Raw genomic sequence first — 24839 nt, forward strand, 5'->3', positions numbered from 1 at the left:
CGCTGAAGGGCAACTAAGAAATCTAATAAATGAGTAATTGTCATCTGCACAACAGTTTTTCAAGTTTGCAGATGGGTCCATTGGCCCAAAAAGATTGGCAACCCCTGATCAAATCACTCTGGAAGTTAGTTTTCAAATACAATGAACAAACAATAGGATTTGAGGTGTCAATGAAATGTTTCCTTTGACTACGTGGAAACTATTGTCAAAAATTCAGATTTAGAGTCTTCTGATGGCAACAAAGATGTCTGTTGCATTTTGTTGGGAAAGGGACCCACACCAGCACCCCAAACTGGCGAAATGGCTCCACTACATTCGGGTCAGAGTTATGATGATTCAAGTGATTTAATCAGATGTACATTCATGAAAATAGGGTGACTGAAAACTGCAAGTGGAGGAACTTGGCTTGTAGCTTTGTCAGTTTCTGCCCACTGGGGAGTCAAAGCACTTAACTGGACTAGGACAATAGAGACTAACAATTCAAAATAATCATTCCTTTTTACTGAGCCGTAAAAACTCAGGAGTTGATTTCAAGAATCTGAACATTATTGGCAGCCATCTACATGACACATAGGTGCTTTTAGGAAATTAAGTGAATCTAACAGCAAAGAGTATGACAGATTTACAGGATTTCAACCTTAAGTTGTCATAGCAGGCGAGAAAGGTGAGAAACTCTGAAGAAACAATAACTGAAATTTCTTTGGTTACATCATGAGTAGGTAGGGCTGAGTGATATCTGGTTTTCAATATTGCAATGTATCACCAGCTAAACACTGCAATATACTGATACATCACAATGTCTGAAATGATGGAACTATGTAGAGGCGAACAGTAGGGCTGGGCGATAACTGCTTTTCAACATTGTGATATGTCACCAGCTAAACATCACAATATAATGATATATCACCATGTACGAAATAAGGATGGAACTACCGGTATGTAGAGGTATTGGCTGGTTTTCCCCACATTGCGATTTTTGCATAGCACATGCACATACACACATCACGATTTGCAATATATTGCCAGGTCAAAAGTTATGAAACCGATATCACAATATGGACTTCAAACCGGTTTTGGACGATATATCACCCAGCCCTAGCAGGAGTTCCATTTTAGTTCTGCATAACTTGCTTCTCCTGCACATACCTGACATCACAGAATGAAGTGAATCCCTCCCGGTGGCTCTACTCCCTCTTCTCTCTCGCAAAGGCCTAGCACCCATGTTCAGGGACTATGTGCTCCCACTGGTTTCTCCTCCCTTCTCTTTTGTGTGCTGTGCTTCAAAACAGCGGTTTAAAGAGCGCAAAGGGATTTGATCCCTGCCTATAGGGATGCCTGGGGATCTGCAGGGCTGGCTATGCCAGTGGTGGGCTGGGCAATGTATCGATACATCGCCCAAAATTGGTTTGAAGCCCACATCATGGTAACGGTTTCGTAATATTCAACATGGTGATATATTGTGAATCATGATGTGTGTGTGGGCTATGTAAAAAAATGTGGGGAAAACCATGAAGCCAGTTGTTGCTTCTCTTATGATTCCTGCTGCCCCTGTTGTACTATAAAATAACAGATGTAACAATATGTTAAAGATGAGTAAAAATGCATCAGTTTTAGAACCCTAAGTTGCCAGGACATTACCCCGTTTGTCTCTGCATTGTTGCATCCTTATTTCAGACACTTTGATATATCAGTATATCATGATGTTTAGTGGGTGATATACAGTATCGTGATGTTGAAATTCAGACAAAGGAGGGGGTGCTATGGCACTGCCTTGCACGCTGAGTGTGCAGTGACACAGAGTTTTTCGAGATGCGTTGCCGCCATTGCGAGTTCATTGGCTCCCTCCACATTTGGGTGTTGCCATTGATAAAGAATTTCTGATTGGTGGGGAATGGCAAAACTTCCAGGGGTGCTGGGGGGAGTGCCAGTCACTTTTGCATTTCCTGGATATGTATGTGTCTCCCTCCCAGGCTGAGAATGCATCAGATTTGGTGCTTGTGTAGTAACAATGCATCTTCATGCCTGCCATAACGCAAGTGCATAACATCCAAAACACAGCTTCCAAAAAGGAGCTTTATTTCACATAAACTGCTGGGGGGGGGGAATAATTAAATTCAATCTAAACTGGAAAAAGAAAAGGTCTTTAAAAAAAAAGGTGTTGATAAGGCAAGGGTATAAGGAAGAAACCAATTTGATTTGCCTTCCCTCTCTGGTCCTATCCCTTTGTAGTACTGATCATGTGTATATATTCCACATTTATCTTCCCTTTCTGTTAATCATCCAATAAGAGAAACACAGCTACTGCAGACCCAAAGTGAAACTTCAGCCCATTGTTCCTGTTTCCATCAAGCACAGGTGACTCTTCTAAGCTTCTCCCACGTTTTTATGCCACACTCACCACTGTTTTCCCTCCCTCCTGCCTTTAGCTACCACACAGACTTGCTTGTCTTTTGCTGAGAGAGAGAGAGAGAGAGAGAGAGAGAGAGAGAGAGAGAGAGAGAGAGAGAGAAGAGCTGTCTCTCCTCCCCATCTTTCACAGCCAGACAGCCTCTCTGCCAGCTTTTTCTCTCCAGCTCCTGTGATCTGGCTTCATCCGCTCCCACTTAAACTGGGACAATGACAGTGGACGGCTTGATTAAAATTCAAATGCAGCAGACCCTTCTGGTTTGAGAAGTGGCTGGCTCCTGACATAGACAGGCGGAATCACAGCTGCCCCCCCCAATCTCTCACTCTGGTTCCTTCCCTCCTGCCACCTCACCTTCTTGGTGTACAAAAGCTGCATAATACCTTTCCGCTGAGTGCTTTCTGTCCACCCTCTAAAATAGAAGCACCATTTCTCTTCACTCTTTCCCCAAACAAGGAAATTAAATCAAGGCAGAGCGAATCAGAGCCCATCATAGTAAATAGGAGATAATCACACCAAATAGCCTACATCTGGGGTGCCTTCCTTTTTTCTAAAAAAAATGTAATTTCTTGAGAAATAAGGACCAAAAGAAGAAAACAGCGAAGAAAACAACCTGCTGAGAGCCGTATAAGATTCCTCTTATCTACAGATTATATCCCTTTTCTTGCTGTATTAGGTCTCATTACAATCTTTTTTTGCATACGCTGTGTTTCAAAAACGGTTGCTCACAGAGGCCAACATTTCTCTCCTTTTGTGCTCAAATAGTCTCCCCGGGTACTAGAAGAAGAAAAATTTGAAAGTGGCATGAGCAAAACCTGGGATGTTTATCACGGATACATAATCTTGTATTGGTGGTCTAGTCTGCAAACAATAGAAGAACTGTCTGATGGAATCAGCCCCAAAATCCATCTAGTACAGCCTTGTAAGGGATCCCACAAAAGATACCTGCAAAAGAAGGATAAAAATGCAGCTAGCCTGTCTAGGACTGGCAGCTGTGGGAACTGAGAGCTCCAGCCCCCTGCAAAACTGCCCCGTCCCTGCTGAGCAGAGAGGAAAGGACTTTGCCCCTCAGGCAGCCGGCTTGGTTTCTATACTGGGTGCCAAGGATGGATGGAGAGCACCGTGTTGGCATGCAGTCCCTTGTTGCCCATGGCTATCAGGTGAGTGCTTCAATATAAGGCTGAACAGGTGCCTTGAAGAAGCTTGCACACATGGCATGGAGGGGCATCCATGATTCTTCATTGGCTTCCCATCCCCAGTGGCAGACTGCCTTGTAATGCAGATGTTTCATTTAGCTCTTATGCCTAATCTCCATTGATAGGCCTGTCTTCCATGAATCGTCTGCCTTGGTCAGGCCATCCCTGGAGTACTGCTGTGTTCAGATCTACGGAATTCTCTCCCTTCAAAGGCGCTCATCATATCCAACCTACACTTTGGATTTTTAAACTGGTTTTTAAAAAAACAACATCTTTTCCAAGTCGCCCTTTCCTAGTGGCCTCTTCCATGTTACAAAATATACAGTTGGGCCGCCACTTAGGCAAGGGTTCGGTTCTAGGGGCACATGTGCCAAGGCAAAATCACACAATATCAGGAACCCCCAGAACCAGAAACCACCACACACACACACACACACACTCCCAGAGGCCCCCCCCCCAAAAGCCTGGCAAGTGAAGCACCCCTGGGAGCATTCCAGAGACCTCTTGCAACCTTCCAGATCCCAGTAAGCAAGGAAAACCCACTGGGTGCATAGGTGGGGGGGGGGATAAATAAATGGAGAGTGGGTAACGTGAATTTCTCCTGCTCTCCATTTATTTATTTAACACCCCCCCCACATATATATAAGGTTGCGATCGCATATGTAAAATGAGCAAAGGTTGCAGCCCCACTGTAGTATGATTTCCTCTTTTAGCAGCCTTTCTACTAAAAAACCCCCCAACGCTTGGCCTTTCTATAATTGATAATGCTTTCACCTTTATTAATTTTTATTATTTTAGGTCACTGCGTTTACAGTGCTTTCCTTACACTGTGATGCACCTTGGGCCAAATATAAATAATTTGATAAATTAAAGTGCTAAAAACTAGCCATAGTGTCAGGACTGCACAGGCTGACCATCCTGGGATTCAAAGTCACTACCTTTGTCCTCATAGAAAGAACCAGCAACTAGAGCATCTTCCAGTTTCTCTCCCTTACTTCCAGATACTGTAGTGAGCTGGGTAGCATAATTTAGACAGGCTGCAGAATCAAAGTCTTCTACTGCCAAATGTGTCACAGAAATATTTATATTTACAACCGTAACTCAAGTTGTGTTCCTTTGCTTTTAAGGTTGAGACAATCTTTGCAACCCATGGTGGGAGCTGAGAACTGAATTTTCGAGGTTCACAGCTCCAAATCCAACCTGGGATTGTGTTGTCTCACCGAACCTGTCACTTTCCGCTTTCAATAAGAGATAGGCACTAAAAGAAGAAGAAGGAAGCCTGGTGCAGCAAAGTATCAAGCACTCACCAGAATTCCCTTGAATGTCCTCTCCCTTTTCAAATCCAGTTGGTGCAAATGAAAGTTTAGGACATCGATTGTCTTGATTAGACGGCTGCTGTGAAGAGGCATCAGCTAAGATGACACCCCAGTCTATGTGGCTGACGTCTGAGCGTGACCGGTTGTGGCCTGGCTTGAAAGTGGCCGTTTCCTCACTCTGCACTATAATATCGTTCACAGAACGGGGCCGACCCCGCCTCCTCTGGCAGATGTTAAAAGCCGAGGCCTCCCCCCATTCCACCCAAGAGAGGTTGTCTGGAACCATTCCCCTTTGTACTCCAAACTGTTCTTTGGCAGGAATTGCAGTCTGCACTTTGGTTTCCAAGAGTCCGTTTTTGCAGTGCTCCCAAACGAGGTTGGTCTTCCCCAAAGTGATGTTCCTCAGGTCTCCGCAGGCTGCAATCCTATTAAACACCTCGTGGCCGACCAGCTCAGGGACTTCCTGGACCCCAAAAACCTCTGGTGGGTGAACATTCTCTTGTTTAGCATCAAAGGTGCTAAAGAAATCTTCCGTCACTTCCAAGGCTGGACTGATGTCATCGACCTCCAATGCCTCCATTTTATTGGCAGTCAGACCAGAAACTTTGGGGAAATTTTGTCAAAAAAAACAACATAAAAATTCCAGGTGCAGAAGAGGAAGGTGCCTCTGGAAAGATTCTGACACTGCTTGAACAAGGAGGTGATGGGAGCTAAATGATTAGGGTTGCAACTGGCATTGGCCTTCAGATGTTTGGCTTGATTTCCCTTTGTGAACGTGCTGCTGAAGAATAACCTGCCCTCTGTCTTACCAGTCTGGATGGTAGGATAGGATGGGAGGGTATTGGCTGTGCAGTAGAAGTCCACAGAATCTGGATTTTCCTGTAAAACATGTTACAAAACCATGTTAGTGAAGTTGCTCTCTCACCAGAGACAGGGTGAGTGGAACACCAGCAGAGAGATGCTGTTCTGCATGTCTTATCTGCAAAACGCCTGTCAGCACTCAAATGTTATAGGGTTCTTCGAGTATGGGCCATAGCTTCACTAGACTAACTAAAGGACGATAGCAAGTCCCTGGTTCAAGTGCTTCGAGTTCCCTCAGGCTGTAGAAAAAGTGGTGCAAAGGGAACAGAGGTTAGGAGTCTGGGGGGGGGGGGAGAGAGATGCAAGGCGACAAGGCAGATAGCTCATGGGGTAACCAACATTCACAGACACTGGGTTTCTGAAGCTCTGGGGAGAGGAGAAGAATCAATGGGGCAACAACCATATTTTCCGCCTTAGGCTTTTTGGTCCCAAGAACAAATACTTCAGAGATGTCTCTATCTTAATAGCTCTCACAGATATTTTTCCTTTACAACTGATCACACTTTTTTTGTTTAAGATATACTTGCACTTGATTGTGTTTTCTTGACCTAAGAAGCCCTTTGTGGCAAAGTCCAAGTACATACATATTTATCACTCAGCACTGTTAATTAATATACGTTGCAGAACATTTCCTGGGCAGGTATATCCCCTGTTTGTTATTCTTTAACTTGAGTGGCTGCCTGTGAAAAGGGTTTCAGTGCCAATGGCACTGTGACAAACAACCTGTTTGTATCTCTTGATTCAGTCAAAGCAATTGACCCCATTTTCTAGTTAAACAACTCTTGTGTTCTTCAGACCAAAACACATCTAGTAACTTAAATAGCCACAAATTAACACCCACCAGCCCATAAATGCTGTGATTTATTTTCATAATTTAAGCTAGCAATTAAACTGCCTAGACATTGAACAATTTATTATACTCTGTGCAAGGTTAACTGACTAAAATGCTTTGATCGGCTGCTACTTTTACATGGCAATCTTATACAGGTCTACTCACAATCAAGCCCCGTGGAGATCCACCAGGTAAAATGCAGCCTTGGAGATCACTTTTTGTTAGACTGGCATTGTAAGCGTTTTCTGCCACATCACTTGGGTACATCCAAAACTATTTTACTGCCAAAATATTTATCAGTTGCAAATCGCAAGTCCTGTGATGGGAAGAAATGACTCAAGCATCATTGCACAACAGTGGAGAAACCACGATGCAGCGCGATTTCCACTGGCCGGTTACAATCAAAGGAGATTCCCAGAAGTAACTCGGTTTTCAAATAAAGGATAAGGCAGACCAAGAAAAAGAAAGAAAGAAACCTATCATCTTTGTTATTATTACTGACAAAATGTCCAACATAATGACAGGCAGAGTGAGAGCCTGTATACTGCAAGGACCTCTCTGGGGAAATGCAATACATCTTTGTGTGCTCTGGGCCAGAAATATGCTCTATCCCCTTGTGAGAGCTCTGTCTGTGGAAGGCCACCCAGTGTCACCGCTGGCTTTGCCCTCACCACAGTAGTGTGTCCTCCCACCCACCATACAAATGCAGCACTGTTCTCGTCCCCATAAGAGAGAGAGGCAGTGTTTAGAAACTCAAATATATAAGCTAATCACCAAATGGCACCTTAAATCTAGGTTACGGCCGCTACAACAGTATAACTAGCTGCCACATCCACATCCCCCCCGCGGGGTTTGTTGTTGTTGTTTATTTCATTTCTATACCACTTTATGTTTTAAAGAAAAAAATCTCAAAGCAGTTTACAACACATGTAAACATCAAAAGAAACAATCCAGGATAAAACTAAGCCAAGCTTCAAGGAAAATATTTCAGATCCTTCTCTAAGTGGCAGTTTGCTTTCCCCATATTTATTTTCCTACTTAATTTATAGAGCTGCCTCATAGCAGAAGGACCCTAGGAAGCCAGTGGGGTGTAGTGGTTAGTGTCGGACAAGAACCTGGGACAGGGCCCCCAAACTAAGGCCCAGGGGCCAGATGTGGCCCAAACGCCTTCTAAATCCGGCCCTCGGACGGTCCAGGAATCAGCATGTTTTTACATGAGTAGAACGTGTCCTTTTATTTAAAATGCATCTCTGGGTTATTTGTGGGGCATAGGAATTTGTTCATGTTTTTTTTCAAAATATAGTCCGGCCCCCCCACAAGGTCTGAGGGACAGTGGACCGGCCCCCTGCTGAAAAAGTTTGCTGACCCCTGACGTGGGAGATCAGGGTTCAAATTCCCACTCAGTCATGAAGCTCACTTGGAGTCAGTCACAGCCTCCCAACCTACCTCACAGGGTCACTGAAGGGATTGACTAAAGAGGGGGTGAACCGTGTACCCCTTGGAGAAAAATGTGAAAAATTGATGCAATAAATAAGATCTTCAGCTTACCTGCTTAAGAAAGCTGGAGGGGCCTGCCAGATGGAGATGTCAGTCGCCAACCTTGCATCCAGATATCTGCACCTGATCACAATTTGATCCATGCAAGTCGCAAAACGCGCCTGGCACCTGGCTGATTTCTAACACTGGAGAGTGGCAACTGTTTGCTGATGACAGTGAAAATAAAGACAGGCACTTGTGGATAACGCTGGAGTGTGTGAAGTAAATACCCCCACACCTGAGTGATATCACTGTCTTGGCAAATGGTAGTTTTCTCCATCTGTGAACTAAGGAGGAGGCTGCAACCTGCTTATTTTGTCCCTTGGCATCAAGCCTGCTACCTCCATGGCTCTATCCAAGGTTCTGCTTCTCAGTCAAGTAGTAGAGTTCACTTTTAAGGACACAAGAGAAGCCTGGAAACTGGCATGGGCAGATTAAACCAGGTGTGGGGAACCTTAGGTCTCCATATGCTGCTGAACTACAACTCCCATCATCCCTGGCCATTGGCCATGCTTGCTGGGGCTGATGGGGGTTATAATGCAGTCCTAAGGCTCCCCACACCTGGTTTAGGTAGCTCATAACAGAAGCCCCCGGATTCTTGTTGCCAACTTCGGTTTCAGCAGTTCAGAAAGAGGGCTACCAGATTCAGACCCAGAGACTGCCTGAAGCTTTAAGAGCTGCAGGGCAGAAATAATGCAGCAGCAGTAGTCTATCTGACCCTCAGTGTTTTAACTGTTTATCCATCCATTCCACAGGGTACAGCGAGAGTCCTAAAGAAGAGAAAGGCCTGTTTCTCAAAAGCAAATTCCTATTCCTCAGTGCCTGAAAGACATGCTGAAAAAATGTGTTGGCAGTTTCTGTTGTAGGACTGAGTGGAAGCTTCGGGCGTTATGGGACATTTCACTTTATTCAGCCTAACAGTTTTCCCTCTAGTTTCCATTCCCCTGAACTAGCAAACCTGTCTAAATACATATTAGGGCAATGCCTTTATTGGGCCAATCAAAATGTCATAAAATACTGTGCAATTTTGGTTGGCCTAATAAAAGTAGTGCCCTAATATTTGGCATTTTTCTTATAGGTCAACTCAGCTATCTGTATATTTTTTACATAGAATTGCATTGCACACATCTAAAAGCCGAAGTCTGAATTCAGCACGGCTTCATACAGCATATCTATATGCAGGGAAAACCAGAGTGATCTTAGCACTACGGAGACAACAAACCCATTCTGAATTAAACCAGTGAGAAATGATCTAAGATAAAAGGAGCCTGAGAAAATCTTTCAATGGGGTGTGCTAGTCAGCTAAAGATTATCCATCACTCTCCATGGTGATAGATCTAGCAACAATAACACAGCAGCAATTTAAGCAATTTCAGACTCTCTCACATGCATGACTTTAAATGCAGAAAATGAAAAAAAGAAACAGAACTGTTTGCCATATACAGGAGCACTTCTCTAAAGCTCTGTTAGAGCAGCTACTGGTAAGCAGGGCTGACTATCCAGGCACTGCCCTCTGTGTTACTGTCAGTCTGACTTCCAGTCTGAAACCACTCAGGAGCAGGTGACAAGGAAAAGAAGTGGCTCAGTTCAGGGGTTGAATACAAAGCAAAACACTGACTCACCAGGGAAATCATGTCATGCAGTGACCTTTCCCAAGCATTCTGCATGTCGTCACCCAGAGGAAACATTTATACCCAAGGCTCAAGGTATTGAATCTTCCTATCAACACAGCAACACTCAGAAGCAGTCAGAGAACTTCCTAGAAACTCTTGTTTTTCTTGACAACGCTATTTAGCACAGGTGTCAGCAAGATTTACCGCACCTGGGCCGGTTCACTCTAGCGGAGATCCCTCTGTGGGCTGGATTGTGTGCGCGCCTGAGCGCGCCCGCCTGCGACTTCTGGCGTCTGCGCAGACGCAATTTCCGGTGCCGCAAAAGCGAGTCCCCACGCTGCGCCGGTTTAGCACAGTACACAGGGACTCACCGAGCGGGTGGCTCAGTTCGGGGGCCGGTTAAACAATCCCCGTGGGCCGCTTTTGGCCCATGGCCCTTAGGTTGCCTACCCCTGATTTAGCACAACTGCTGCTGCTGGCTTCTAAAAAACCTTCCTCACACACACACACCCAAAACACTTCTGATTTAACTATCAGTAGCAGGGGCCCCCACAAAGCAAGAAACATCACTAGGGTTGAATGAAATTACAGTATATCTGAAAGGTTGTGGCAAGAATAAGGAGGCATTCGACTAAATCAGAGTTTCCCAAACTTGGGTCTCCAGCTGCTTTTGGACTACAACTTCCATCATCCTTAGCTAGCAGGACCAGTGGTGGTCAGGGATGATGGGAACTGTAGTCCAAAAACAAAGTAAGTTTGGGAAACTTTGAACTAAATAAACACACAAGTGCAGCTAGTTCTGCTTGAATGATGGGACTTCCCCCTGTCCCCTCCCCAGACATTATCAACATCATACATTCAGAAATATTTCATCATCTAGCTGAATCAAGCCATAGAATGTGTCCAGACTGGCAGCTTGTTGTGCCCATTATTACATACAGTATTACATACATTATTACATATTTTGACTCTCCTCCACCTCTTTCAGCGGTTCCTTATGTTTATAATATTTTTACTGCATTTCCAAATTAAGCCTATTTATTATTTATCACATATAGTCAATATTTGTTTTATATCACTGCACATTTTTGTAATTAATCCTGCTAATGTCTTAATCTGTTCACAATATTTTTGAAAGTATATAAAAAAAGATTTCAACTCTATATTAAAAACTTTGTTGTCTTGAACGTACCGGGGTTACGTTCCTGACCCTTGCATGCATCAGAGGAGCACGCATAAGCTGTTATGCCCTATTTTCTGGCCACTTCTAGGTTGTCGCAATGCACGCATGCACAGTCACACGTCAATTGGATGTGCATAAATTGGTCACTGCCTGTATGTCAAAATCAGCACTTTGAATTGAGCCCAGAATCTTATCAGTAGTCAGTGCAATTGTGCCAGAATCAGTGTAATATGAACATACCTTCTAGTCTCACTCAGCAATCTGGCTGCTGAATTCTGCACTAGCTATAGTCTCCAAATTGTCTTCAAAAGCAGCTCCACATGGTCATCTGGCCCAGACATGATCAGAGCATAGACAACTGAAGCTAGGTTATCCTTGTCCAGAGAGGGTCACACAGCTGGGTTCTCAGCAGAAGGTTCATGCCACCAAAGCAATTTGTGCCTCCGATAACAGAGGCGGATCCAGAAGTCCCACTAAATTGTGCACCTGCCTCTTTAGGGGGAATGCAACTCCTTCCAGAACAGGATGAACCCCACCCATTCGGTGAGAAGTAGTAGAAACCAAGGAGAACACTCAACAGCCCAATTCCTGGCCCAAGCAAAGGGCACTCAGAATTTGAGGTGGATGAAGAAGAAACTCATCCCCACTGTCCCTGGCATAATGCTGAAGGTTTATACTTAGTCATCAATGTTTTCTCCAACAGGCTGCATGTTTCAGTTCTGGATAAACAGACCCTGTTTCACTCTCAGACAGTTTGAGTACTCAGTACAAAAATACATTGACCTTGGAATTCTAGTACTAACAGAACAAAGCCATGCATATGTGTGCATTTTCTTTTTGCCATGGAGGCAACTCTGAAGCATCATCTATGCTCAGCACAAACAAAAGCAAGTCATACAGACACTGCTAGAGATGAGGTCATTAAGCAGGGAGGCTGATGATGAGATGGCTGTTTATAACCATACTCAATTTTTCTATACTTCCAGTTCCTGTAACTGAACCAGGAAGGAAGAGAACCAGGAAGGAAGAGAAGGGGAGTCTGTTATATTGCTTCACGTGAGAGAATTTGTGGCAGCAAAAATAAATAAATCAGGTAATTTCAAAAGATGCTGCAGCACTGTCTTTTGGATGCTAGGGGCATGCCTGTGCATGATTTAAGCAAAAGGAAGCCTCTGTGTATTCAACAGAACTTAGACCCTAACTAAAAGGAAATTATGCTATTGAGAATATCATCACCAAAACAGGAAAATATTTCATATATTTGCCAGCATCAAAACCCAGGAGGATTATTCCAACCCCCCATTTTCAGGGCAGTTTTAAAGACGAATATGTAACATTTCAATGGTCTTATTTTTTCTCTCTTTCTGCAGAATAGCCATGTGCAGCCCAGGAAAAGAGAAGATAAATAGACTCTACTGAATCCAATTTGCAACTGTTGAATCCTTCACTTTCATCTGAATTATTCCATGGCCTGCATCCTAGACTGGATATATTCCTCTGCTCCAACCCAATCTTGGAGGAAGTTCTATCCCTGGCTACCCTAAAGAGCATTATTAAATGACAGGTGAATGTACTGTCTCCTATAAAATATCTCCTATTAACATCTCCACAGTAGAAAAGTTGGCTTTTTATTGGCAAGTTGATCAAACTGGCTCACTCCATCTCTAGTCAATATCAATCCACAGGGATGGAGTTTTGTTACAGTTTACTTTAGATTCAGTCATTCTGAGAATGGTGTATGTTATAGTTTATGGTTATTATCATCAATTAGATATATGTATGGGTGTGTGTTTATGTATATGCATCTCTCTCTCTCTCTCTCTCTCTCTCTCTCTCACACACACACACACACACACACACTCAAAATTAGCCAGGCACCAGGCACATTTTGCACCTGCCTACTGGCCACTTGTTACCAAGTGAAGATGCATGACATCATTTGGAGGGCATATCTGGGGATCATTGGACCTTTACTATTTTCACACACTAATACCACATCCTGTAGGAACAGGCCAATATATATGTAGACTGTCCCTGGATAAATTGACTTTCTTTCAGTTCTCAAAGTTCTTAACCTAGCTCAAGGTTGCCTTCTGAACTAGCCAAATGTTTAACAGATAATCACAGTCAGTCCATTATTTGGGGGGGGGGAGACTTTCAAACCATCTTGCCCCAAAATGGCAACTATAACCTCCTTTTTCACACTTTGCACTCTGGAGTAAAAATATGTGCATTCTCAAGGAAGCCTGGGTAGCATGGTACACTCAGAACACACCTAGCAAACTATTTCCCACAATGCTTTAAAAAAATTAATCAAAGAGAACATTAATATACTTTTAACTCTGACTCAACAATTTGCATGCCTTCGGAGGGCACCACATATGTGGTGCACATGTAATGTGCTAGAGAGCTATTCTGGTAGAGTCTTGCGTGAAACAGGGAGACCCAGCCTCAACACTGCACCACAAAGTTCACTGAGTGATTTTGAGGCACCCGCTATCATTCAGGGTTAACGGAATTCAATTTATTCCATAGGGTTGTTGCAATGATACAAGTAGGGTGGTGGGTGGTGGTGGGAATGGGAATGGGATGCTCTTACACACCACCTTGGAAAAAGGGCAGGTTAAACACTACATAGAGAAGAGAACAAATATATATTAGACACAGCCAGATGCTGCAACAACAACGAAACACAGTTTACATAAAACGCTTAAGCCGACTGCACAGCTTTGCGCTTGTCCTGCAGTTACTGCCTGGGTTCTTTGGTGAAAGTGGCACGCAGTTATAACTGCATCTATGGGATGACCTAATATTGCATAATGTAAGGAGCTGGGGACGGAGGGAGACAGAGAATGAGTATAGATTCAGGCACAAGAAATTGCACAACAACAACAACAACAAACCCCCAAGCTGCTTGATTTTATAAGGATGCGCGCCTCATAAAAGTCGCAGAAGAGCTGGCAAGATGCTGCAGAGCAAAGAGGGCAACTGGCACAATAAGGAAGGCGCCATAAACGCCCAGGCTGGACCTTCGGGGTGGTCAGGGGCAGAGCCGGCCTTTCCACTCACAGCTGCGGAGCCTCCATGGATTCAGCCGCAAAGGCAGAGAGGCTCAAGCCACAAGCAGCCTCGACCCGGACTCCGCACGAGCCGTTCACGCGCCGCCCGGGGGTCCCGCGTTTACTGCCACCCCCACCCCCCGCCGCCGGCCGGTTTCCCTTGCCTTCTCTTCCCTTCCTCCTCGTTCCCTCCGCCGCCGGCCACAGGCACCGGCAACCTCCCTCAGCCTCAGCCTCAGTCGCTGCCGCAGCCGCCGCCTCGGCTCTCTCTGTTTACAACCTGCCCTGGCCCCGGTGCTCGCCTCAAACGCTTCCCCGCAGCAGCCAGGGAACCGGGAACCGGCAAGAAGGTTCCGGCCGGCAGCCTGTCCCGCACTCCTCAGCCCCGCCCAACATAAAGATGACGATTATTATTATTATTATACCGCCCTACCCGGGGGGGAGGGTGTCTCAGGGCGGTTCACAAAATACAATCAAGATACAAAACCACAATATACATAATGAAAATTAAAACAAAAACCTAATAATAATAATAATAAACAACCCTCCAACATGGGCATAGCCAGGATTTTTGTTAGGGGGAACAGAATCTCAGTTACTTAAGTATTTTTTATTGATTTACTTGATTTAGAGGGGGGCAGGTGCCCCCTTGCCCCCCCAATATGTCCCTATTTTCCAGGGACAGACCGGGATTTACAGAAGCCAACCCGGTTTCTGACTTGATCCCGGAATGCTCCGCTTTTCCTTAGGACATCCCTATTTTTACTGGAGAAATGTTGAAGGGTAAGGAGTTATGTGACACCCCCCCCCCCCCCAAGCAAAGATAAGTAACCATACAACCTTTAGAAGACAATGGGGGTATAAACATTATTGTTGTTATCATTATTATGGAATAGGGTGTCCCTATTTTCATCGGAGAAATGTTGGAGGGTATGGAACAGGAATAAACAACTCGTGATGACTGGTAACAACAACAACAACAACAACAACAACAACAACAACAACAACAACAACAACAACAACAACAACAACAATAGTAGTAGTGTGTGAAGTGATCGCAGGTAACAGCCAGAGGCCCTAGCATTATGAGAATGAATCTCAACATTGTGGGTACTTTTCAAAAGAAAAAGCCCATTGGTTATTTTATTCCCCCCACCTCACACACACAATTGGCTTTTCTGGGATTTCGAGATGTTCACCAGGGCTAGCATAGTTATCTAGTCCAACCCTCTGCAAAGCATCCAAGACAGATGGCCATCCAACCTCTACTTAAAAACCTCCAAGGAAGGAGAGTCCACAATCTCCCGAGGAAGGAACAGCTCTTACTGTTAGAAAGCTCTTTCTGATGTTTAGTCGGAATCACCTTTCTTGCAACTTAAATCCATTGGTTCGGGTCCTTCCCTCCAGAGCAGGAGAAAGCAAGCTTGCTCCATCATCCACGTGACAGCCCTTTAGATATATGAATGGGAGGAGCTCCTGTCCTGTTTTTTGATGCCTGCTATCTGTAGGCATCCAGGTGGCAACCCAGGTGGCGCTGTGGTTAAACCACTGAGCCTAGGGCTTGCTGATCAGAAGGTCGGCGGTTCGAATCCCTGTGACGGGGTGAGCTCCCGTTGCTCGGTCCCAGCTCCTGCCAACCTAGCAGTTCGAAAGAACGTCAAAATGCAAGTACAGTAGGTAAATAGGAACCGCTACAGCGGGAAGGTAAACGGCGTTTCCATGTGCTGCTCTGGTTTGCCAGAAGCGGCTTTGTCATGCTGGCCACATGACCTGGAAGCTATACGCCGGCTCCCTCGGCCAATAATGCGAGATGAGCGTGCAACCCCAGAGTTGGTCACAACTGGACCTAATGGTCAGGGGTCCCTTTACCTTTACCTTTTCTGTAGTTTTATAAGTACTCATATTAGAAACATATTTTTGTAAATGTGTTGTTCAATTAATAAAGGATGCTATTATGTATTTAATTGCCAGCAGAATACTATGCCTGCCTGCTCAGCAGCAAGTGCCATCGAGTTAAATGAGGTTTATTCACAAGTAAAGGGTTATAGGATTGCAACCTTAAAAAGAAACTTTCAGAGCAATCCTGCCAGGTTAGGGGATGGAGCCAGTGGGGCAGACAAACCAACAATTAATCAAAGTTTGTGACAACATTTAAAATCGAACTAAATTATTTTAATACCAGTATGTGTGTTGCTCCTAAGATAGTGTTTAGTGTTTTATAAGTAAAAATAGTATAGACCAGGGCTTTCTTTAGCCAGAACTTAACGGAACTCTCAGCATCTCTCAGGTGGGCGCCATTACCATTCTAACAGAATGTTGGAGAAGTTCATGGTGAGTTCCGGCACCTCTTTTTCTAGAAAAATAGCACTGGTATTGCTTTAAGGCTGCAGGATGCCTGCATTAGGTTCTGCTGATCAGGGAAAGGGGTGGCCTGGCTAGAATTTGGACTTTGGCCATCTTTGTTTATATTTACAGAAATCCTGATTCGACCCAAATGATTTCCTTCCACCAGAGTGCTTTGCTGTATTCCTGAGTCAGGAATGCAGGTGAAAAATTCTGCCTTGGAATGGGAAATATGCTTCAGTTTTTGCATGAAAGATCTATTAATAATAATAATAATAATAATAATAATAATAACAACAACAACAATATATTAAATTTATATACCGCCCTATACCCTCAGGGTATACTTGGAGCCAGTAGGAATTCTGCTCTTCCCTGCTTCGGATTTCAAGCAAATTAATATAACAATAATATTTATTTCCTGCATGGATCCGTTTTGCTTTATGCTTACATATTTCACAAGCAATTTCTTCACAGCAGTCCATGGGGCGGGGGGGGGGGGAATGTAACATCAGAGCTGACCCTTGGAGGCAGAGGAAAAGCTGCTCACTGGAATTCAACACTGTAGCAATTACCTTTTCTTTAACATTCAATAAGCTATGTTTTACTTCTCCTTTTGATGAGAGATGTTCCCATCCGTGAGCCCTTCTGCCAGCCAGCTCCTTCTTTCCCAAGCCACTTAGCTCAGGTCTTTTTAAAGAGTGAGATTGTTTTTGAACAAGCTTTTCCTGGCACCGCTCCTTCGCCTCGCAGAAGCGATCAGCCAGTGGGCATAGTTCATTCCCACTGCAAGGCCACCGCTACCACCACAAACAAACATCCACGTCCCTAGAAAGGGGGCTGCTTTTCTTCTGCTAATGGGATTGGCACCGTTTAGAGCAGTCTGCTAGGACATTGTCTGCAGCCACAGCAAGAGAAACATTATTCAAAGGCCATTCAGGCCCCAAAAGAAGCGGCAGAGCCGAGTAATTATCGGAGGCTCTCCATTAAGGAGGGCATCTCTGCTCTTTGTCTGCAAGGCTTTAATAAAGCTCACTAATAGGGTTGGTGGGGGAGGGGCCCCCTAATGGCTCCAAACAAACCCCTTTTTCTTTTCTCCCCCCTGCCCACCCCACCCCACCTCACCCCATCGCCCCCTTGTTTGAAGAAGTGGCTTTATGGAAACTGACAGCAAAGCCATAAGTTACCATACTGAATAATGACCTTCAGGAAAACTTTGTGTGAACCCAAATGCTTTCGAGACGCACGTCTTCAGTGCCATCGGAATATCTCTTGCACCCCTTCATGTTTAGGTGTTTCTCTCCTCGCCTCTTCCCTCCTGCATGTGGTGACTGAGGACCCTGTTGCAACAGTTTAGGCTTACTAGCTGCTTTGCTTCTCAATATTATCTGGATGGCCTCTGTTATTTTCTGCTACCGATAGGGAACCCACTTAAGGACTCTCTGCGGGGTCTTGGATACCCCACAAGGGAAAAGGAGCAGGTTTTTTTCTACATCACTTGCATGAGGGAATCTCAACATATAGCATAGTTAACAGGAGGAAGAAGCTTAATGTGAGCTGCCCAAGTCAAACAATGATCGATGGAGCAGTCATCAGATTTGCTGCTCTGATCCCTTGGGCGAGGTGGACAGACAACTGTGCAAGTCCCTGCTCAGTGGTGCAGTTAGGAAGATAATTTTAGGTCCTGGACTTAATGGTCTTTTGTGGGAGGTACCTCTTTAGAAAGTGCTGGACTTTGTAACTATGACTATGGCAGAAAAAGTTAATTCTTTCAGTGGAAAATATTCTATTGAACTATATACTTGCAATATATAGTCCCATGGACTGCAAGAAGATCAAACCTCTCCATTCTGAAGGAAATCAGCCCTGAGGGCTCACTGGAAGGACAGATCCTGAAGCTGAGGCTCCAATACTTTGGCCACGTCATGAGAAGAGAAGACTCCCTGGAAAAGACCCTGATGTTGGGAAAGATGGAGGGCACTAGGAGAAGGGGACGACAGAGGACGAGATGGTTGAACAGTGTTTTCGAAGCCACCAACATGAGTCTGACCAAACTGCGGGAGGCAGTAGAAGACAGGCGTGCCTGGCGTGCTCTGCTCCATGGGGTCACGAAGAGTCGGACACGACTAAACGACTAAAAAACAACAACCTGCAATATGGAAATGATCAACAGGACAGCAGAAATGGATTTTGCGTGCCCTAATGGTGGCCAAGAGACTGATACTGATGAATTGGAAAATAAAGATATGATGTTTAGGCTCAGTGCTGATCAGAAGGTCGGCGGTTCGAATCCCTGTGACGGGGTGAGCTCCCGTTGCTTGGTCCCAGCTCCTGCCAACCTAGCAGTTCAAAAGCACGTCAAAATGCAAGTAGATAAATAGGAACCGCTACAGCGGGAAGGTAAACGGCATTTCCATGTGCTGCTCTGGTTTGCAGGAAGCGGCTTTGTCATGCTGGCCAGCCACATGACTTGGAAGCTATACGCCGGCTCCCTCGGCCAATAATGCGAGATGAGCGTGCAACCCCAGAGTCGGTCACGACTGGACCTAATGGTCAGGGGTCCCTTTTTTTACTTCCAAATATTATCATATTTATCCAAGCAAAGTCTGCGCCTGTAAGCAGTCTGTTCATAGGTTGCGAGTGATGTCATATTGTCAATCCATTGATTAAAGGGCATCATATCTTTATTTTCCAATTCCAATGAACAGACTGCTTACAGGCGCAGACTTTGCTTGGATAAATATGATAATATTTGGAAGTACTATATACAATATGTAGTAGGCTATTAACATTTACATAAGTAATAGCATAATAACACTATACCAATTTCTATAAGAATGTATGGGAATATCGTATATTGCATTTTTGCATGCATATATATGTATATTCTTTTTCTATTTGTATCTTTGTTGCTCTTCCCCCCTTACCTTACCTTTCCTTCTTCTTTTTTTGTACAGTGGTGCCTCGCTAGACGAATTTAATTCGTTCCACGGGTCTTTTCTTATAACGAAAAATTCGTCTAGCGAATCCCATAGGAATGCATTGATTTTTTTTTTTGCCCATAGGAACGCATTAATTGAATTTCAATGCATTCCTATGGGAAACCGCGATTCGCTAGACAAATTTTTCGTAAAACAAATTCGTCTAGCGAGGCAACCTCCACTAGAAAAAAATCTTCCGTTAAGCGGAAATTTCGTTAAGCAGGGCATTCGTTAAGCGAGGCACCACTGTATCACTATATTTCTTTTAATTGAAATCACTTCAATAAACTATAACAAACAAACAAAAATTCACTGTTCTGATCCCTTGGGTGAGGCAGACAGACAGTTGCAAGGAAAATGGTCCCTGCTCAATGGTGCAGTTAGGAAGATAATTTTAGGTGCCGGATGTAATGGTATTTTGTGGGAGGCACCTCTTTAGAAGTTCAGGTGCACTAACTTCACTTACTTCCCTACATGGTCACTAAACCAACCCTGCTGTGTTGAGGTGCCCTCCTGCTCATTCTGCTAAATTGGGCCTTGGGTGCATGCCCTGCATCATTGGGTTTCTCACATGAGCTGTATGTCACAGCATTGCCCATCTGGATGGCAGCTGCATCCATCTCATAGGTCCAGAGAGGCCCAGGACACTTCTAGTTTAATAAAAGCAAAACAAACAAACAAGCAAAAAGGGGATGACAGCACACAAAAACATAACAAGGCACCAGTGGCGTAGCATGGGGTGTGTGAGGGGGCATGGCCCTGGGTGCAAAATTCCCCACCTACTTGGGGAGGATAGATGGAAACAGTTGGCCAATTCTGAACAGTTGTGCAAGTGGACTTTATTCCCTGTGCACATACCCCACTTAGCCAAGGCTGGCCCAAGACATTTTGATGCCTGAGGCAGACCCCAAAATGGTACCCTCCCCAGGGAATATGGGGTGAGGAAAGATCTCCATCTGGAACAAGAGGAGAAGAAAGATCAACATCAGAATCTGCTGCCTCGGGGAGTGTGACGCCTGAGGCAGTCACCTCACCTTGTCTCATGGGTGGGCCAGCCCTGTACTTAGCCATACATTAAATCCCACTCTTTGTAAATAAATATCAAAACCACCACACAATGATATCAAAGTAAACACCCCAAACACCTAGCGTTTATAATACTCTCCCCTCCTAAGGAAACTGATACTCTCCAAGAATGTCCTAGGTACTTCTGATTGCTTAGGAAAGTGCAGGGTACAAATGCTTATAAGACTTGGCTGAATATTTTGAGTGTCCCAATAATGTTGGGTTTTGAAATAACAAGTATTTTTGTGTGTGCCTCAAAACACACTTCTCACTGGAATTTAAGAACTACCAGCGAGAAGGAAAAAAGAACTTATCCCATAAGACGCAAACCAAAAGGAATGCCTTCCGCAGACCTTGCTGAATTCTGCCTAGGAATCTATAAGGATTGTGGCAGAAGTTCATTAAACGTTACACAAAACAGGGTGGATTACCCTCCCCTGTTGCTTTTATTCACTGAAACCCAGCAAAAGGAAACAGTGCCAAGGAATGCCATTTAGCAAATCAGCAATGTGTGTTGTTTGCAAGCTATTGTGAATGAATGAATGAATGAAATATTGGATAGGAAAAGGCCATTAAGCTTTGCAAGAGTTATTTAGTTTAGTAAACACGTGCTTACCATCTTTGTCCCTGTACTTTCTCAGCTTTTGTCTAGCTACATGACATGCAGCAGCCTTGACAAATTATTGATGTTCTTTAGTTCATTGACATTGTTTGGTTACTTACACACAGCTATTTTTCCTTTGAATGCAGCATGCCCCAGCATGCAGTCGTAAGAGTTATTCAGCCAAAGCACCATCTCTAGGCTGAAGGAGAAAAGCTGGTGTTATGGTTAAGATTTAAAGTCTGGTTCTTCTAGAGGACAACTTCACCGCTGCTGTGTGGACATGGCTGCCAACTTTGGATTTCAGTGCCATCCCTTGTGAATTGAATTGGCACAATGGATTTTTATCACATTATCTGTGCCAATTGGTTTACCAGTGCCATAATATTTGTGTTATTAACACGACTGACTTTTGTGAATGGCTACTCTTAATAATGTAATTATCTCCACCTGTACTTTTTTGGGGCATTTGATTTATTTCTGACTTCACTTATTACAACCCCCCTCCCCGCTGCAACGCAACTCTGAACGTGTCCAGAGGAGGGCAACCAAAATGGTCAAAGGCCTGGAAACAATGCCTTACAAGGAATGGCTTAGGGAGCTGGGTATGTTTAGCCTGGAGAAGAGAAGACAAAGGGGTGATATGATAGCCATGTTCAAATATATTAAAGGATGCCATATAGAGGAGGGTGAAAGGTTGTTTTCTGCTGCTCCAGAGAAGCGGACACGGAGCAATGGATTCAAACTACAAGAATGAAGATTCCACCTAAACATTAGGAAGAACTTCCTGACAGTAAGAGCTGTTCAACAGTGGAATTTGCTGCCAAGAAGTGTGGTGGAGTCTCCTTCTTTGGAGGTCTTTAAGCAGAGGCTTGACAGCCATAGGTCAAGAATGCTTTGATGGTGTTTCCTGCTTGGCAGGGGGTTGGACTGGATGGCCCTTGTGGTCTCTTCCAACTCTATGATTCTATGATTCTAAGATAAGACTCAAGCATCTGATGAAGCAGAATGTAGCCCACATAAGCTGATGCCACAATAAGTGTTTTGCTCTTTAAGATGCCATATTATACTTATTTCCTCCTTTCTGAACAGGTAGCTTCCGAGGCAGAATCTGGTGGCTCAAAGGCCTAGTACAACTAGGAAATAGTTAAGCTAAGCAAGCAAAATAAGTTATTTCCTTTTTCATGTGGCTCTCAGGTTCTTTGGGGCTCCGTTGAGTTGTTTATGACTCAATTAGGAGCCTCTGATTATCGCCCGGCGCGCTTCCTCTCCGCTTCTCTGCTTCCGTAGAACCGGGCTGGCAGTAAAACACACACAGCAGAGTTCTTCTTCTCACACAGCGAAAGCTTGTATAGCCGTTGGATAAAAAGCCTCTTAAGAACACACAGAGTCCAAAGTGTTCTAATAACTACTTAAGTTTATTCTAGAGAGAAAATAACAAACAACCTGGTGAGAGCGCAGACATCTTGCGACCGTCTCCCAGGCAGAAACGAAACCAACTGCAACATACAGAAACACTTCTGGTACATTCTGTAACATGATCTTCCTCAGTGGTCAGGTGCTACAGTACACAGTTAACTCTTTAGTTACTTGTTACTCATCACACCCCCTCTCACCTGAACACTGGGGATAGCGGGTATCCAAACTTACCCCAAAACCAACCCTTCACAGAATTCCCCATGCCGTTGGAAACTCAAGGGTTTTGTGAACCCATCTGCTAGGTTCTTTTGGCTTGGACAATACCTCAACTTCACCAAGCCTACCTGTATGCTCTGACATACGTTTCGGAAGCGGATGTCTAAGTGTTTGGTTCTGGCCTTGAACTGTCCAGACTCCGCCAGTCTCAAAGATGGTTGATTGTCGCCCCAAACAGTGATGGGCTGGCTACAATCACCCCAGATTTCCTGGACCAAACATCTGTAGTACTCCAATTCAGTGCATGTCGCAGACAACGCACAGAATTCGGCTTCCGTGGAAGACATTGCTATTAGGCTTTGCCTGCGCGACCGCCAACCAATCAGGGCATTTCCAAACTTGACTACCAAACCAGTCACTGACTTCCTGTCTTCCTGATTGGCCCAATCAGCATCTGCAAAACAAGTGAGTTGTGGCTCACCTTGCGCTGACATCTCCAAACAATACTCTTTGGTCTCCTGCAAATACCTAAGCACTCTCTTAATGCCATTCCAAGCATGCACGCTAGGTTTCGATGCTTCTCTACTGAGCAAATTGACTGCAAAAGCAATATCTGGTCTGCTCCATTGTGACAAATACAACAGACTCCCTAGCGCTGACTGAAACACTTCAGGACTCTCAAACGCTACTTTGTCCTTCACTTGTGACTCTTTCACAAAGTTTGTCTCCATGGGTGTTCTGACCCCTTTACAATCAGACATTCTGAACTTCTCAAGCAAATGTTCAATCTTGCCTTTCTGACTGAGCAAAAAACTTCCATCCTCAGTTCTGTCTATCTGCACACCTAGATAAACATTCACTGCACCTAGATTCTTGAGTTTGAACCTCTTGCCTAGCTCTTTTGCAAACTTCTGCACTTGCATCTGGCTCTTTGCTAAGCAGATCAAGTCATCAACATAGACAAGCAACAGTTCTTGCTGTTCTCCTTCACCTCTGAGATACAGACAACTGTCAGCTAGACTCTTCCTGAAACCTAGGCTCTTCAAAACAGAATCAAGACATGAATTCCAATTTTTAGCTGATTGCTTCAGACCGTAGATCGACTTGTGCAGCTTCCACACCTGACCTGGCACGTCACTCTCAAACCCTGGAGGAGGTAACATGTACAACTCCTCCTGGAGGTCAGAGTTCAAATAAGCGGTGTCCACATCAAAGTGGTTGACCACTAGGCCTCTCTGCGCTGCAGTCGCTAAAAGCATCCTGAAAGATTCCGCTCTCGAAGTCGGACTAAAGACATCTGTATAGTGGATTCCTTTCTTCTGAGTAAAACCTCTAGCCACTAATCTAGCCTTGTACTGAGGCTCTCCAGTCACTGTGGGTTTCAGCCTGTAGACCCACCTACAACTGACTGCTTTCTTGCCTTCTGGCAACTGTGTTAGGCTATACACACCAAGAGATTGCATGGAGTTCAACTCTTTCTCCATTGCAACTTTCCACTTACTAGCTTCCTCCACTGACAACTGTTGCACCTCTTCAAAGCTTTCAGGCTCACACACTGCTAGGTTCGCCCATACACTGACAGCTGTAAACCTTTCAGGTGGTTTACCTTTCGTGGTGCGTTTTGAACGCCTTGGTCCCACATCTTCCCCCTCTAAATCCGAACTGCTTGTCTCTGACTGTGGCTCTCTCGGACTAGCAGCACTGTCAAGAGACCTACTACGCTTTGCAGCCCCCTCTGGGCTTGCTTTGGGTGAAGTGGGTGACCTACCACGTTTGCTGTACTTCCCAGGCTTGACCTGGGGTGAAGTCGGTGCGCTTCTGACTACTTGCTTCACTTCCCTAGGAGCTACACCACTTGGACCAGCTGCCTGACCTGGATCTGGTCCTGCAGCACCTGGAACTCCAGCATCAGCTACCTGAGTTTCCTCTTCCTGGTCAAAACCTGAAGACCAGTCAAGAAGAACTTCGGGGTTAGCATGAATGCGTCTCCAGCCCTCTTGTTCACAGAACGTAGCACTCCTGCTAATGTGAACGCGGGTTTGGTCCCCCTCTGCTGGTACAAACCTCCAAGCCTTTGAGTTTGGTTCGTAACCACAGAAGATCATTTTTCTGGATCTTGATCCTCCCTTTCTGCGCTTCTGCTTTGGAATTAGAACCCAAGCCTCACACCCAAAAGTTCTGAAATAGTGCACCTTCGGAACTTTACCATACAAC

At 44.7% G+C, this 24839-nt stretch overlaps 1 protein-coding gene across 2 annotated transcripts in view; it reads right to left on the reverse strand.

The window, feature by feature from the left end:
• PLEKHM3 (pleckstrin homology domain containing M3) overlaps window positions 1-14126 on the reverse strand; it is a 76047-nt gene extending 61921 nt beyond the window's left edge. Inside the window, exons 1-4 of one of the 2 annotated variants that reach the window (XM_035138301.2) lie at window positions 11182-14126; window positions 8158-8312; window positions 6775-6925; window positions 4908-5795 (exon numbers count right to left, since the gene is read on the reverse strand). In XM_035138301.2, coding sequence (XP_034994192.1) covers window positions 4908-5496 — 589 coding nt within the window. In that variant the 5' untranslated portion in view covers window positions 5497-5795; window positions 6775-6925; window positions 8158-8312; window positions 11182-14126. Of the gene's footprint in view, window positions 1-4907; window positions 5796-6774; window positions 6926-8157 lie in introns of both variants that reach the window. The other variant, XM_035138292.2, reaches the window with a different exon arrangement.
• Window positions 14127-24839: the final 10713 nt, after the last annotated feature.

The sequence above is a fragment of the Zootoca vivipara genome, chromosome 1 (genome assembly GCF_963506605.1).
Source record: "Zootoca vivipara chromosome 1, rZooViv1.1, whole genome shotgun sequence".
Classification (NCBI taxonomy): Eukaryota; Metazoa; Chordata; class Lepidosauria; order Squamata; family Lacertidae; genus Zootoca; species Zootoca vivipara.